This window comes from Ctenopharyngodon idella, chromosome 10, assembly GCF_019924925.1.
Source record: "Ctenopharyngodon idella isolate HZGC_01 chromosome 10, HZGC01, whole genome shotgun sequence".
Lineage (NCBI taxonomy): Eukaryota > Metazoa > Chordata > Actinopteri > Cypriniformes > Xenocyprididae > Ctenopharyngodon > Ctenopharyngodon idella.
The window spans coordinates 3,378,066-3,393,702 of NC_067229.1; the positions used below are offsets into that span (position 1 = coordinate 3,378,066).

The following is a 15,637-nucleotide window of genomic DNA, read 5'->3' on the forward strand; positions in this document are numbered from 1 at the left end:
CAAAAATTACCAAAAAATAACTTTAAAAAGGAAAATATAATTTAAAAAACATTCAAAATATTAATAATAATAGTATATTAAAGATACTAAAATAACACTGGCATATGCTTAACAAGCAATCTTTCCACTGAAAATATAATTTGCTTAAATAAAAATTATTTATAACATTTAAACAATTTATTTATATTCAGCACAGACTTACATTTATTCTAGTGCTGTCAAATCGATTCATCACATCAAATATAAATGTTTGTAAATATATATGTTTGTGTGTATAGATACATACATTATATATTTACAAACTTTTATGTTAGATCTGATTCTAGATGCATTAATCGATTTGACAGCACTAATTTATTCACATTCTTTTATTAAAAACAATTCATATGCCAGTAAAAATGATCAAACATTTAAACATACAAATAGAGTGCAAAAGTGTCGGCCAATTTTTCAACTACAAGAACAAAGTGCAGTAAACAGTAAAACTATTGTGCTACAAACCAGTTTATGATTTTGAGTGTAAATTAAAGTAATATACCAGTTTGCAGTATCAAGCAACATAACGGACTGTTTTTGTACACCTACAAATAACTGGAAGGAATGAACCAGAAGCATCACACATTCAAGTTACAAATGGCTGCACCACTTAAAATTAAGGTGGATAAACTCTGGAAGTATTTCTCCAGTTCATTTTCTCCATAAGGATTTCACATTCTTTATTAATGAGTTCTAATGAACCAAACAACCAGCTTTGAGAAGAGTATATTTTTATTAGACATTTCAGATATATTATATATATATATTTATTTATTGCATAATATATATGATTTAAGGCACGTGTAATTTACATTGTATGTATTTTCCTTCACCTGCATAATAGTAATCTGTTCTTTGGCCTTCAACATGTGATTTCAATGCCACATTTTTTTGTTGTTGTTGTTTTTTTAGACTGTCTGAAGATGAAAAGATGTGGCAAACACCTGTATATATAAAATGCAGTATAATATGAGAGTTATGAGTGTAACTGTTAGATATTCTGGAGGCATCTCGGCTTTATTGTCTCCACCAATAAAGTCTAAGCTTTGGCATCTGGAACTCTGTGATTTCTTGCAAAGAGGAGATGACTTTTTCCATGACATGAGCTGAATCACAATAATATAAAACTTTGTTTTAAAGAAAAAAGGTGCATGAGAATAGGGTATAAAAAAAATGTATATAAAAATTTAAGGGTATATAAAGGGTATATGAGTATATAAAAATTTAAGACTGGGTTTAAGACTTCCTCTTTTAAGAGGAAATGAAGCCCATAATGCATAGTGAGTGAAAAACATCAATATAATATGGGTAGTGTAGTAATTTACAGGGATTTTGTTACTGATAATTAAAGTGGCTTCAATAGAGGCATTGACTGAGAGCTCATAGCTGGTCAGTCTTAAAGGTTTATACACCGTTGAATACTGAGTTCAGTTTCCCTGGCTCTAAATATCGCAAAGCATATGTTGCAAAAGTTTAGCAAAAAGGCTGAATGCTAGAAGTAGATTAATAGTGATATAAATATAAAGCAGAAAAAAAGCTATTACACCACGTCTACATCGGACGCGAGCGACACAATGCGACAAAAGACAATAAAACCCATTATGCCCCAAGTATACTACTTTTTTTTTTTTTTTTTTTTTTTTTTACACGTACTCTAGTGTATGCACACAGACAAACACACAGCCTTGAAACGTATACTTCACTTTACGCGTACACAGGCGTTCGACGCAAGTGCAGTTTTGAGCAATCTCTCGCCACAAGTTCCAACACATGTAAACATCTTTGTATTCTTTCATGCTAGAGTTGTACAAATGATGGTACTTTCTAACCTCTTCACACAATCTCTCGTCTATGTAGGCCTCTATCATCGCTGTAGCTTGCATGCGTTCCGGTCTGTTCTGTTTATACAGGTTTTCTTTGACTACCTTTTGAATTGACGCCCACAGGGCAAGGTTGCCACCTTGTGGATAAACTAATTACTACAAAACAAATTAAATTTGCGTGTGACCTGCGCATACAGAGTACAGTACAGATGTACTCTTGAGCACTGTACGCTGACCCTCGGGTACATGTAAAAAGTGAACTATACTTTGGGCTTTATAATAAGTGATTTTGCCTACACTGGATGTGGAGCTGTGCAACGCAACACAAATTCCCGACAGTAAACAGATTCCCTGTTCTATTTCTGATGTAGTCCAAGTGCTCTGCAACGGTCAGTTTGTCGCGTTCAGTGTAGACAGCCTTTAGCTGTTGTGGGGGATTGCGACGGTCACATCTGGTGTAGACACAGTGATTTTTAGAATGTTTTTGACAGTTTCCTTTGGCTGGAATAATGTTGTGGTATCATCACACTGATCCAGTTGGGATCCTCTCCGCTCATTAGGTTTTTCTTCATCTGTAAGAAATCAGCAAATCACAGAAGGTAAAGAGAGAGACACGAACAGTGTCATTTACAGCTACAGAAACTCAGGAAATCTTAAAATCACACACAAACACACACTCTAAAATGCAAATTTAATGCACAATAAAGATGTTTTCCTCTCACTAAGTGATACTTGCCTTTTTTAGATCTCCTGAGGCGATAGTAAACAGCTCCAGACACCAGAAGAAGAACAACAACAGCAGCACATATTCCTGCTGTAAGACCTGAAGACCAAACTGAATCTGGAACAAAAGATATCAGTGTGAGTAAATCTGTCAGATTGATCTATAACAAGCACTATAAGACATCAGCAGGTCTGAGAGAGTACATGTGAATCAGTGGCGTGCAGTGGTGTTCTGAAATGAAGAGGCACATTTTTTATTTATGAATCAATGTAAATTCATGTGCTTTACTCTTAACGTTGACACATCTTCCTTGTTAAATGAACATCACTTTACATTACATCAAAAAAGAAACCAAATTCAATTCTATTTTGTAATTTTACATTAACAATGTATTGTAATAAATGTTCTATTTATCAAAACCAAGTCAGTCTCATCAAGTATTTTTAATTTCACCAAGCTGATTGCACTAAAAAAAAACAAAAAAAAACCCTGCAGTCATCATGCTTTCAGTCCATTTCAAGTTTGATTTTGACGTGACATAGCGGTGATATAACTGGGTGATCTGTTTACTTACTTTTCAATTAGTTTTCCCATTGTTCGCCATCATTTGTTCATTCAAACTGACACGTGGAACGTGCACATAAACAAGAGGTGGGATTTATCGCACAAACCAATCATCACCAATGACATCCAATCATAGCGCGATGGAGACATTGCCTCCTCTCACGTGACTTTCCCCCATTCATTCTCAATTACCCCCCACAAAACCCACCGCATGCCGGGGGTCTGATTTTTTTTTTATTTTTTTGAGGAGGCACTGCATCCCTTGCCTCCTCGGAGGAAACGCCCATGATGTGAATCCCATTCAGTTTAAAGTCGACATGAAATCAAAACTGACCCTATGTTTACTTTATTAGCGCACATTACTAGTCTTGTGGTCAACACAGAAAAACACACAAAAAAAATGTGTTTGTCGTGGTAATCTTTAATCAAAATCTGAAAAGTTACTTCCGGTCTGGAATGGCGTTCCTTCTCTGATGACGTCAGTTTGACGGCTTGGGTTGAAAACGCTTAAACCACTTCCCTCCAACCGTTAGTCTGCTATGAGCAAGAGATGGAGAGGAGGAGCGCTAAAGTAAAACCCTGCCCTCTATTCAATATTCCGTTTCACTTGGAAATACATCACAACACTGGAGAAAAGACGTTTGCAACTTCTGGTTCACAGGGACTTCAAAGTTTCATACAGTGATGCCAGTGGTACCAAGGCATCGAAGTACTAAAATACAAAGATGTAACGATACAATCTTTCTTTATATTACACTGTACAAGTGATTTTCCTTCCATATGACTAAATGATACTCACCCTCACCGTTGACAGCAACACTGAAGCTCTTAATGCTGGTGATGCTGAATCTGCTGTTGCCAATGACGATCTCTACTTTATATTCTCCAGAGTCTGTGTTTCTGGTGTTTGTGATGGTCAGAGATCCAGTCAGATGATCCAGCTTCAGTCTGTCTCTGAATCTCACATCACACTGATCATCTGTACAGATCTTACTCTGATCTCCAATGATTTCAGCGATGAGAATGTCATTAAAATACCACGTCATCACATCATTTGGGTTTTTTAATAGAGGAGCCTCTAAAGTGACAGATTCTCCCTTCTTCACTGACATTCTCTTCACTTCAGCAGCAACATCTGAAACACAAACCAACAGCTGCTGGAGGATCTTTTTGAGGAAGAAACTTTATAATAGGAACAAACTATGAAAAATTATTTAGCATATTCATTTCCTGGATCTTGAGAAAATCAGTAAAAACAACATTAATCTTTATTCATATAGACTTAGGAATTTCAACTCTACTGGATTAAAAATGTATCATTGGCCCCTACACGTATTACACATATACTTATAAAACAGATAGTTCCGGCCCTTGATTCTGATTGGTTGAGCCGCGTTCCGAAAAAATAAAAGTCCATAATTAAAAATAATAATAAAAAATCTGTTTGAATGTCCGCTGCGATCTTGTCCTTTTAAAATTTAATGGTTTTCCCATGCACTGCTGACACTGACAGCGCTAGTCAAAGCATTTGTGACTTGTTTTATTCAATGACTCACCATGAACAACAATAGCAAGGATCTTTTCACTGTTGCTGCCAAAGATCTTTAGTTGATAAACTCCATCATCTGTGTTTGTGATGTTTGTGATGGTCAGAGATCCAGTCTGATGATCCAGCTTCAGTCTGTCTCTGAAGCTCTCAGTACCTTCATTACACTGAACATCTGTACAGGTCTTACTGAGATCTCCATTGATTTGAGCGATGCGAATGCCATTAAAATACCACTTAATTCTGTCTTGTTTGTTTATTGTCACACCAGTGTGTAGAGTGACTGAATCTCCCTTCTTCACTGACACTTCATCTGTATCAGACACACCTGAAGAAGAAATTAACAGTTAATATAAATCTCTTTTTTAGATAGAATGACAAAAAAATACAAGAGGAAAGTTCTGTGAACATGTTTTTTTTTTCTACAGATCATAAAGATTGTTAGTAGATAAATGTCTGGATTCATAATGTAACACATGCAAACAAACAGCAGAAATACATCATTGATTCACACATTTACTCAGACAAATATACATTACATAAGTCTCATGAATGTCTTGTATAACTTGATACACAAATCTTGATTCGAGTATTACATGTATTGCATTTATGCATTATTACAAGTGATTAAAGGGTTAGTTCACCCAAAAAATGAAAATTCTGTCATTAATTACTCACCCTCATGTCGTTCCACACCTGTAAGACCTTCGTTCATCTTCAGAACACAAATTAAAATATTTTTGATGAAATCTAATGGCTCAGTGAGGCCTTCATTGAAAGTTTTAATTGTCTTGCTGTCAATGCCCAGAAAGCTACTAAAGACATATTTAAAACAGTTCATGTGACTACAGTGGTTCAACCTTAACATTATAAAGCAACGAGAATACTTTTTGTGCTCCAAAAAACAAAATAATGACTTTATTTAACAATTTCTAGTGATGGGTGATCACTAAACACTGGGTGATTGAAACACTGCTTCATGAAGCTTTGAAGATTACGGATCTTTTGTTTAGAATCAGTGGTTCGGAGTGCGTATCAAACTGCCAAAGTCATGTGGTTTCAGTAAACAAGGCTTCATTACATCATAAGCGTTTCGAAATTTTAATGGTTCACGTGACTTTGGCAGTTTGATTCACACTCCGAACCACTGATTCAAAACAAAACATTTGTAATGGCTTATTTCATTTATCAAAAAAATATCTTAATTTGTGTTCAGAAGATGAACAAAGGTCTTACGGCTGTGGAACAACATGAGGGTGAGTAATTAATGACAGCATTTTCATTTTTGACTGTACTAACCCTTTTTCCAGACCTCAGAGTCCTGATGAATACTATCCCAACAAAGGGATGGAGAAATACCTTATTGCAGTTTTCCACAAAATTATGGCTTAAATAATACCATTTCATGTTTTTATTAAAAAAATATTGCTTTTATATATGGATCAAAGATGGAAAGGGGATTTTAAGCATTAAAAAAAAAAAGTGTAATACAGCTTTAAATTTTGGGGTTTTTTTTTCCTGTAGATTAGAAAGTGTGGTTTAATTTTATATTTTTATAAGCACAGAATTGATCATTATACATTTTTACAATGATTTACAGAAGACACCCACTAAATTGTCATTCAGTATAATAATATTTATGTATCACAAAATCTTATTTGGCATATTTAATCATTTGATGACATAATAAAAGACTAAGGATCACAGTACAGCCCTCAAATACTAATTGGTACGCTCAATGATAACTTTACACTTTGGAACATTAATTTATCCATATATTGACATTTTATTTTCACAAAGGTCATTTAAAACATTAAAGTAGACAGTTTACTAGCATTTTAATATGTTTGTGGTGATTTCAATTCAGTTTCAGGACCACATTTCTAGGACCCTACTTTTTTGTGAACTTATTAACAGTTTATACTATTTTATACCACCTTTCAATTCTGTATTTAATTAATTTTCAGGAATGACTTAGTTATTTAATTGTATACATTTAAATTGATATTTTCCTAACCAACCCTAACCCTAAACATACCCGCTGGTAACCATCTTGAAATATATAAACTAACTTATTTCAATATATGAGCAAATATATCCTAGTTTTAAAATCAGTAAAGTTGGCTAGATGGCCAACTAAAAAAAAGTCCTAGAACTGCGGTCCTCAAACTGCAGTCTCCGGTATTGCAGGAAATTGTTTGTACCCGCTCGTGCCAGTAGTAGTATTTTAGAGATATTCGAAATGATATATGATAACTTTCAGTCGGCACAGTCTGGTCTAAGCCGGCATATTTGGACATTTAACACAATATGGATGGTAAGTTCAAATCAAATGCATGGGGTATTTAGCTAAGCTAGCAGAGTAGTTGTATACTATGCTAGCACTTGAGCTAACTAAACAACAGGTAAATGTGTCTAAAACTATTTAGTCGTATTTTTTATCGTTGACAGGAAGATGAACTAACAAGTAAGTGTCTTACCGTGCACGAGGAACGCAAACACTGCGAACACACAAACAATAATTTTTTTTTTCAACATGTGTCCTCCGGTAAATTTCGCTATATAAACTAGCCTTTTTCACATTTTTCCGGAATAAGTCCCGCCTTCTTAGTGAAAGAGCCAATCGCTGATTGCTAAAGACATTGCGTGATTGCAGTTGTAGTTAAAGCTCTCGTTCCCATAGCAACCTGAGACTCGCGCTTAGAAATACACAAACATTGGCTGGTCTAGCCTGAAAAATAAGCTTTTTAACGCTTTTTGAGCATAAGAAACAACATTCAAGGGACAGTTCATGTGAGATTTTGTTGCTGATTTAAAGTAAGTTATTTAATTGTGAATTCGGCAAGCAGGTTTTTGGGATTTCAGAATTCCCCTTCAAATAACATACGAAGAACAGATATAGCGATTGGGGGTTCCACTGTGTTCGCTTATATGAATGAAAGATTTTAACAAATCTTTTTGCTTTGTTATTTTTAAATAGTTCCACCATTTCATAATAACATTGTAATTCTGCAAAATAATTAACAATTAGGCTTACTTTCTTACCATTTCAAATTGTGAAGAATCTCCCCAAAATAAAGAAATTTACCATGAAAATAAGACTTGCATGTTTGTCATAAAAAAAAAAAAAAGTTTTTTAAAAAAAAATATTAAAATAACTTTCTTAGATTAGAATTGTTTTTTCACATATTGATGAGAGACATCATTCAAGAATTTTCAGTCCCAGAATAGCTAATGTTTTGTTTCATTTTTACAGGAGACACATTCATTAGTAATTTCAATTTTAAATGTTTTATAATCTTTAACAGGGTATATTCTTAAAATATATTTTTTAAGTTACCTCGTTTTACCTTTAATTTAATTAGTTATTAAGAATTTCTTACATTGATTTATTCCATAAATACGTTTCCAATATTTCATATTATTATTCCAATACACAAAACAAGAGGGAGGAGTATTGCCCCTACATATAGATCCAATAGGTTTATTGTTACACTTTGTCGGAGAGCTGCTACGACCATTGACATCTTTAGTCGACATACTACTGCCACCAGAGGTCGGATGTCTATAGGTTTTACAGCTAACCTGAGTTGTCTCGTGTATTCTTTCCGTACGGCCGTAAAGATGGAAAAAGTAGAGTACAACAAAGCAATTCTTCACGTCCCAGTGATTTTATTTAGGACAGCTGTCCCGTCACAAGTGCTCTTCCAAACCAAAGTTCAAAATAATGAATAAATAAATAAATAAATAAATAAATAAATAAACCAACGAAAATACCTTAAATTAAACTGTACAAAACAAACATGCTGAGAGCAGCAAAACACGACATTGTTTCAGACAAGCAACAGCCCTTGGCCGTCCATGGCCTGACTAGCCCCCTTCCCCAAACATACCCAGCTTGTACACAATCTTCCGCTATACACTAACAGATTCTACCACCCATAGGGGTCGATTAACACCCATGACAAGAAATACACCATCAAACAGCAACAATGTTATTCAGATGCACATGTCAACATGTAAACATAAGCATAAATATTATCTTTGATCAAATATAAACCATACCTATTACAAATAAGACAATGGCCATTTCAAGGCATTCACATTAATCTGTCCCAATAAATGGTATAATCGCTAATTAAGAGTAATTGGTGATATTCACGTGGCGTCATCATCATGCTCCCAAATACAGGACAAGACAGATAAGTTAGAAATGTATTAAACAATAAACATATGAAAACCCATGTCAAATCATAACATAACCCATAAATACACAATAACACTGTGAACTGATGTTGACGTGATGATTGCCTACATGTTCATCATCACACACTTTCTAATATATTAAAACTTCTGAAGAGACAAAAGCTATAAAATCTTATTTTTATGTAAAATGTGACCTTTTCCTCTAGGTGTTGATCTCATGACTTTTTCAAACTGATGTAATTACCAAAACAGTTCAAAATCTCTGTGTGTGTGTTAAAATGAACGACCCCCATGTAACCCATAGTATGTCATTTTCAAAGCAATCTTTCAGGAAAATTGTTTTTTGTTATCTTTATTATCATCTCTATTATTTCAAATTTGTGAGGTGAGATTTTTCATTGGTAGTTTCATATCGCATCAAAGTTACATTTCAGTAAAAATTCTAGTCCAGCATTTAGACTTCATTTTCTTGGATATTCTTGTCTCCCAACTGCCAATCTGTGTATGTTAATAATAATATATAATGGGTAGTAATCCTGCTCAACTGCTGACCTGTGAGTCTAATGTAGTTGTTTTTCAAACATCAGTTTTGATGGATTGATTCAGTTCTTTATTTCATTGTAAAGCAGTTTTATCTAGAGGTGAAGTCAGATGGGGAGATTCATAACAGCAGGACAGGAAGAAGCCTTTCACCTACAAACTGAACACAAATGAAACAAATGGCCACTAACACCAAGATGTTCTTCTCCATCCAGCAGATAAAACCACGTTTCTAAGTAAACAGACCGCAGCAGGTTTCAGTTTGAGTCAGTTGAGCTGCAAGCATCATATACTTCAGTCAAGCTGGTAATGTGACATGGAAGATGGTTTTAACTTTTTAGTTTGTTTTTCCATTCCATTTTAACCATTTCAAGTCATTAAGCTTAATTTTACAATGAAAATCTAGGAAGATTTATGCAATATTAAACTCATTTAACTCATTTAAAAGTATGTCTTCTACTATTAAAAACAGTTAAAATTTCAATGAGAACCAGAAGAGCAATTATATATACTTATAATACATTCAGAGAGAGAGAGAGAGAGAGAGAGAGAGTCTCTCTCTGTGTGTGTGAGTGAGTGAGTGAGTGAGTGAGTGAGTGTGAACTAGGACGGTCGAACTCTGTTGAGGGAGGATTCACTTGCGTTGAGTGCAGATAGTCTAACTAGATCAGACTTTTCACTGAACTGCTGAAGAAAATGTTTCTTGTTTTGTGCTGTTTGTGGTGTCTGATTGGTAAGTTATAATGTATTTTTATGGCTAAATGTCATAAGCTGGGATGATTTTCATTTGAAATTTTTCACAGATTAATCAAATCAAACATATTACTGTGAGATCTTCGGTTTCAGGTTTGTGCTCACTTCTCTGTTTCGTGCTCTGGTTCCTACAGTCATGGAAAATAATGAAAATGACTATAGTGACCTACTAAACAAAGTTATGTCCAGAAGATGTCTTTTCAACGTCTTCTGTTGAAAAACACTGTCTCAGTGTTTCTTTTAACATTGTGTAGATTGGACTCATATAAACGCAGACCAGTGTTCACTGAGGATTTTACTGTGTATGTTGTACATTTCAGCATCTATCCAAACAGAGTTTTGTACCTGTAAATGTTTTCATTTTATTTTACATATAAACATGAAAAAAGTCTCCAATATAATTAGTATGTGTATTTTATGTCAGTGTCTAAGGGCAGCACAAGTGTCTCAGTGGGAAACACTGTCTCCTCACAACAAGAAGGTCTCTGGTTCGAGTCTCAGCTGATCCAGAAAGTCTTTTCTTCAGATCTGGTTTCTCTCACAATCCAAAAGATCTGTGAATTACAGATGCTAAGTTGTCTAAAGGTGTGAACATGTGTTTTACTGCCTATGGATGGGTCCGTGGCGGGTTTTTTTTTTTGAACCTTGTACGGAGGTTCCATAAACGTCTATATCGGATGTTCAGAAGACGTCAAAAAAAGACGTCTTAAAAACTTTCATTCTGGCTCCTCAGTGGACTTCTTTTCAACATACGAGTTTTGTGACAAAGACATTGAAAAGACATCTTCCGGACATAACTTTGTTTAGTGGGGAATTTCAAATTCTCAGATTCTCAAATTCTTTTTTTGCTGTTATGAATATCTTAAGTTTAAATATTATTATATTGCAGATAAATTTATTCATTTTGCAGACATTAAGTGAAGACATGAAGTGCAAATGGAAATCCTCTGCAGTACCATTTGTTTTTTGTTTTTTTAAAAATTGCAGTAAATGTGAACAACTACAAAAGTCATGGCAATTACTTTAGGCATTGTAAACCAACAAGAGCCTTAATCTGTGTAAAATCTGGCCCTGTTTGTGCTACAGGTGTGTTTGGTGAAATGCTATCAGTGATGGAGGGAGATTCTGTGCTTCTACACACCGATGTTAGTGAAATACATGAAGACGATGAGATACTGTGGAAGTTTGGAGCTGATAAGTCACTCATAGCCGAAATCAGTAGAGCTGCTGGAATCTCCTCCACATATGATGTTCCGGATTGGAGATTCAGAGACAGACTGAAGCTGGATGATCAAACTGGATCTCTGACCATCACAAACACCAGAACTGAACATACTGGAGTTTATGTGCTAGAGATAAGTGGAGTGAAACTGACAAAAAAAACATTCAGTGTTTCTGTCTATGGTGAGTAGAGATTTGTAACTAATTTACATTAAAACAATAAATAAACAGCTGACAGACATTATCATCTTTATTCTCTCATGTTTCTCAGCTCGTCTGCCTGTTCCTGTCATCAGCAGTAACTCTTCACAATGTTCTTCATCATCATCATCATGTTCATTGGTGTGTTCAGCTGTGAATGTGGGTCATGTGACTCTCTCCTGGTACAAAGGAAACAGTTTATTGTCCAGCATCAGTGTGTCTGATCTCAGCATCAGTCTCTCTCTACCTCTGGAGGTGGAATATCAGGATAACAACACCTACAGCTGTGTGCTGAACAATCCCATCAGCAACCAGACTCAACATCTGGACATCACTCAACTCTGTCACACATGTGCAGGTACGGCAGTGATGATACCATTTTCCTACAGACTGCCATATTGTTCTGCTTTGCAAAAGTAATTTTCCGCACATTGACAGAATCTGTATTTTTGCAATTTTGTTTTACAGACAAACTCAGCTTGTTGAAAATCACAGTCCTATTTTATCATTGTTTTTTCCCCCCCCTCAGAAGTCCACTTCCACTGTTGTGGTTCAACTGAAGCTGTGATCCGATTGGTCGTCTCTGCTCTGGTGGGCGTGGCTACTGTCATTGTTCTGCTTTATGACATCAGATCCACAAGGAGTCAAGAAGTCTGAGGAGTCAAGAAACTGATAGCATAAATATTGTGACATATCTCTGAGTTTTAATCTGTAAAGATGCAAATGCAAATTTGTGATTTTAAATCACACTTAAAAATAAATCACACTTTAATCACACTAATTTCCAGTTTGACAGAAAGTCATGATTTGTTCTCTCAAAAACATGGGGATGGAAACATTTCCGCTTTCTTTCACTGTAGCAAAATGAAGCCAAAATATCCCAAAAAATAAGTCGTTGCCGATTACTGTTACGTGTAGTGTTGTAGTAGAGACGAAGCGTATACGGATATCCACAATAAAGGGTGTTTAATAACACCGAAGGATAAACACACATTACACACTTAGCTTAACATTAGTTTAACATAAGAACAGACAAGGGAGTGCAGGGAGTGAGTCCATAATAAAGGATGTGTAGATGATCAAGTCCAGGTGCAGGTGATGAGTGCTGATGGGGAGATGACGAGGAAGTGAGTGCAGGTGTGGAAACAGGAGGATCATGGGAAATGGAGTCCGGGAACGAGGGAACTGTGACAATTACGTTGTTTGGAGTCTGCACAGTGGTGATCCTGAGTTGGAGCCACAGCATCAAGGTCCCGCCCACAGACTTAATCGCAAACACAGCTGTCAGTCATGAAATTACATGTAAATTGCAGTATTTGCAGTTGCGTTTCAAATGCAATGATCAATATGCTTGCATATAGACTTCAGTGAAATGTGCGCTAATTTCTCTCTACGCATTTATATTACATGTGATTAATAGTGGATAATTTCATGCGCTTCTGTGTCAAAGTATCTGTTATCAGATCTGTTCGTGTGTGCCAAGACATTTTACCCACTAAACAAAGTTATGCCCAGAAGACGCCTTTTCAACGTCTTTGTCACAAAAGTCGTTTGATGTCTTCTGAATGTCTGATATATATATATACACTACGGTGTACATTTTAGGACTTCCTCACACCTCAGTCATACAACAAAAAGGCGTCAGTCATCGGACAAAGTGCATCGCGCCTCAGACTGAAAGGCTTCAGGTCTCAGGAAAAACGACGTCAGGTGTCAGGTCTTGTACAATTAGGCATCAGATGAAACAGCCTCAGACCAAAAGGCATCAGACGAAAAGGCATCGGATGAAACGGACTCAGACAAAAAGGCATCAGACTAAAAGGCATCAGTTTTTTTTTTTTTTTTTTTTGTATAGTCTAACTTTCTATTGGCTTTTATCCCATCATAATGCCGTCCTTCAGTTGTCTTTTTCTTTACTGTTACTATTCCCAAATTGATGTAAGATGTGTGTGCGTGCATGTTAATGTAGAATCTGTCTGTTGATGGTATTCATGTAGGCTATTTAAAAGAAAAGAAAAGAACATGTCGATTTTCACATTGGTCTGCAGAAAAACAGCAACGGGCTGAATGAAATGTGACTCTTCCATCCAGATAGTGGTATTCTGTTTTCATTGTTATTTTTATTTTTTATGCATTCCATTTTTATTCTTATGTATTTGTTTCCTTTTTATGTAAAGCACTTTGAATTACCATTGTGTATGAAATGTGCTAAATAAAATTGCCTTGCCTTGCCTAATCGACTCTCTGACAGTAGGTGGCGCTGGAACAGAAGAAATAAAGCCGTTTCCTTGGTACACAAAGCAGCTGTGCTTATAACAACGCATTCAAATAGCTCGAAAGATTTTTTACCTCTCATAAAAATGAACCATAGTTTTACTACAAATAAAACAAAATGGTTATTGTAGTTAACCATGGTAACCACAAATTAGGTTTAGCTACACTATAGTTTTGTAGTAAAATTATTGTTATACAAATAGTAGCCTATCAATCTGACAATGGTTAATTTTCGTATGTGTTCACAATAGTTGGCAAAACAAGCTATTTGCAATATGTTATTTTGCTAACTTCTTATACATGCAAATAAAACTAGTGAATAATACAAATTTACAAAATAATCTCAGTGGGGATATGTTTTATACAACTTAGTGTAACATTTAACAGAAAACTGCATGCACGTGACATCACATTGAGGCGGGGCAATTCGCTTCTTTCTAAGTCCGTTTTGTCTGATACCTTTTTATCTGAGTCCGCTTCGTCTGATGCCTTTTGGTCTGAGGCTGTTTCGTCTGATGCCTAATTGTACGAGACCTGACACCTGACGTTGTTTTTCCTGAGACCTGAAGCCTTTCAGTCTGAGGCGCGATGCCATTTTGTCCGATGACTGAAGCCTTCTAGTCTGAGGCATGAAGCCTTTTCGTTGTATGAGGTATGAGGAAGTCCTAAAATGTACTACACACACACACACACACACACACAACACATATATATATATATATATATATATATTAGTACAGAAAGCAAAGACAGATCAGGTGTTATCAACTTCTTGTTGATAACAAAAATATCACAAAATGAACATCTATTGTTCTGATTTTAATTTTGTGTTTATATTTGGCATTTATAGCCACCGACCTTGTGAAACTGCAGTTTTGGCAGCACAGCGTTAAAATAATCACTTATCCTGAAGGTGGATAAAAAGCACAAGATGTTTGAGTATATCGTCACACACAGACATCAAGATTTTGGATATGATTCACAACAACAGTGACAAACAAAACTAAAAAGCTTGGGAATCAAGAATGAGCTGAGCTACCCATCATGCATCGCAGCATGAAGTTTTTTTAGTTTTGATTGTGTCACCATTGTAAAGATGTTGAAAAAACATCTTCTGGACATAACTTTGCTTAGTGGATTAGAAATCCTGACCGGACGATGTTTTAGGAATAAAGAGAATGTATATGTGGTAACTCTATATGTTGTACATACAGTTACGGTGATATTAAATGACTTCAACTGTGATATAAGATTTTGGATATATTGTCCATCTCTAAGTCATTCATTCCCTGTGTGACTTTTTGGCCTGTTTCACAGACAGGGCTTAGCCTAAGCCAGGATTAGGCCTTAGTTCAATTAGTATATAGCTTTTATAAACATTCACTAGAGAAAAACATTACTGATGTGCATCTTGAGACAAAACAATAACACTGGCGTATTTTAAGATATGCCAGTACAAGTTGCTTTCAGTTGAATCAGCTCAAACATGCATTTTAGTCTTGCTTAAACCTTGTCTGTGAAACCGGCATTTGTTCACAAACCTCTTGCATTTTGTTTAGTCACACCACAAGGTGTCACTGTGGCCTCAAAACTCGATTGCTGATATCTGAGGTAAAACACGCCCTCCTCATTAACATATAGACAAAGAAATATAGAAATAAATAAATGTGAAAATAAATAAATGTATAGATAAATAAATGAATGTGGAAATAATAAATGTATAAATTAATGAAAAAATAAATGTGGAAA

General features: G+C 35.4%; 2 protein-coding genes across 3 annotated transcripts; one reads left to right on the forward strand and one right to left on the reverse strand.

Annotated features, from left to right (window-relative positions):
- Positions 1-750: 750 nt before the first annotated feature.
- On the reverse strand, positions 751-7,293 carry LOC127519804 (uncharacterized). Its single transcript, XM_051907398.1, has 5 exons — positions 7,174-7,293; positions 4,704-5,021; positions 3,947-4,282; positions 2,596-2,700; positions 751-2,431 (listed from the first exon to the last, which is right to left on the reverse strand). Exons 1-5 carry the CDS (start codon positions 7,229-7,231, stop codon positions 2,280-2,282), a joined length of 969 nt encoding a protein of 322 aa, XP_051763358.1. The 5' UTR covers positions 7,232-7,293; the 3' UTR covers positions 751-2,279.
- On the forward strand, positions 5,812-15,516 carry LOC127519857 (natural killer cell receptor 2B4-like). Of its 2 annotated transcripts, none has more exons than XM_051907520.1 (4): positions 5,812-5,949; positions 11,279-11,596; positions 11,685-11,972; positions 12,144-15,516. In XM_051907520.1, the coding sequence occupies exons 1-4, from the start codon at positions 5,865-5,867 to the stop codon at positions 12,269-12,271; spliced, it is 819 nt and encodes a 272-aa protein (XP_051763480.1). In that variant the 5' UTR covers positions 5,812-5,864; the 3' UTR covers positions 12,272-15,516. The 2 variants fall into 2 exon arrangements, with proteins under 2 accessions (XP_051763480.1, XP_051763481.1); XM_051907521.1 differs by having other exon boundaries at positions 12,083-12,299.
- Positions 15,517-15,637: the final 121 nt, after the last annotated feature.

What these genes read in the sequence shown, in the direction of transcription:
- LOC127519857 (XM_051907520.1), top strand. Translation starts at nt 5,865, where the DNA reads ATGGCTTATTTCATTTATCAAAAAAATATCTTAATTTGTGTTCAGAAG. An exon ending in ATTCAGTGTTTCTGTCTATG is followed by an intron (nt 11,597 to 11,684) that starts GTGAGTAGAGAT and finishes CATGTTTCTCAG; the next exon opens with CTCGTCTGCCTGTTCCTGTC. An exon ending in ACTCTGTCACACATGTGCAG is followed by an intron (nt 11,973 to 12,143) that starts GTACGGCAGTGA and finishes CCCCCCCCTCAG; the next exon opens with AAGTCCACTTCCACTGTTGT.
- LOC127519804 (XM_051907398.1), bottom strand. Translation starts at nt 7,231, where the DNA reads ATGTTGAAAAAAAAAATTATTGTTTGTGTGTTCGCAGTGTTTGCGTTC. An exon ending in TGTTGCTGTCAACGGTGAGG is followed by an intron (nt 2,701 to 3,946) that starts GTGAGTATCATT and finishes CTTTTGTTCCAG; the next exon opens with ATTCAGTTTGGTCTTCAGGT. An exon ending in CCTCAGGAGATCTAAAAAAG is followed by an intron (nt 2,432 to 2,595) that starts GCAAGTATCACT and finishes GATTTCTTACAG; the next exon opens with ATGAAGAAAAACCTAATGAG.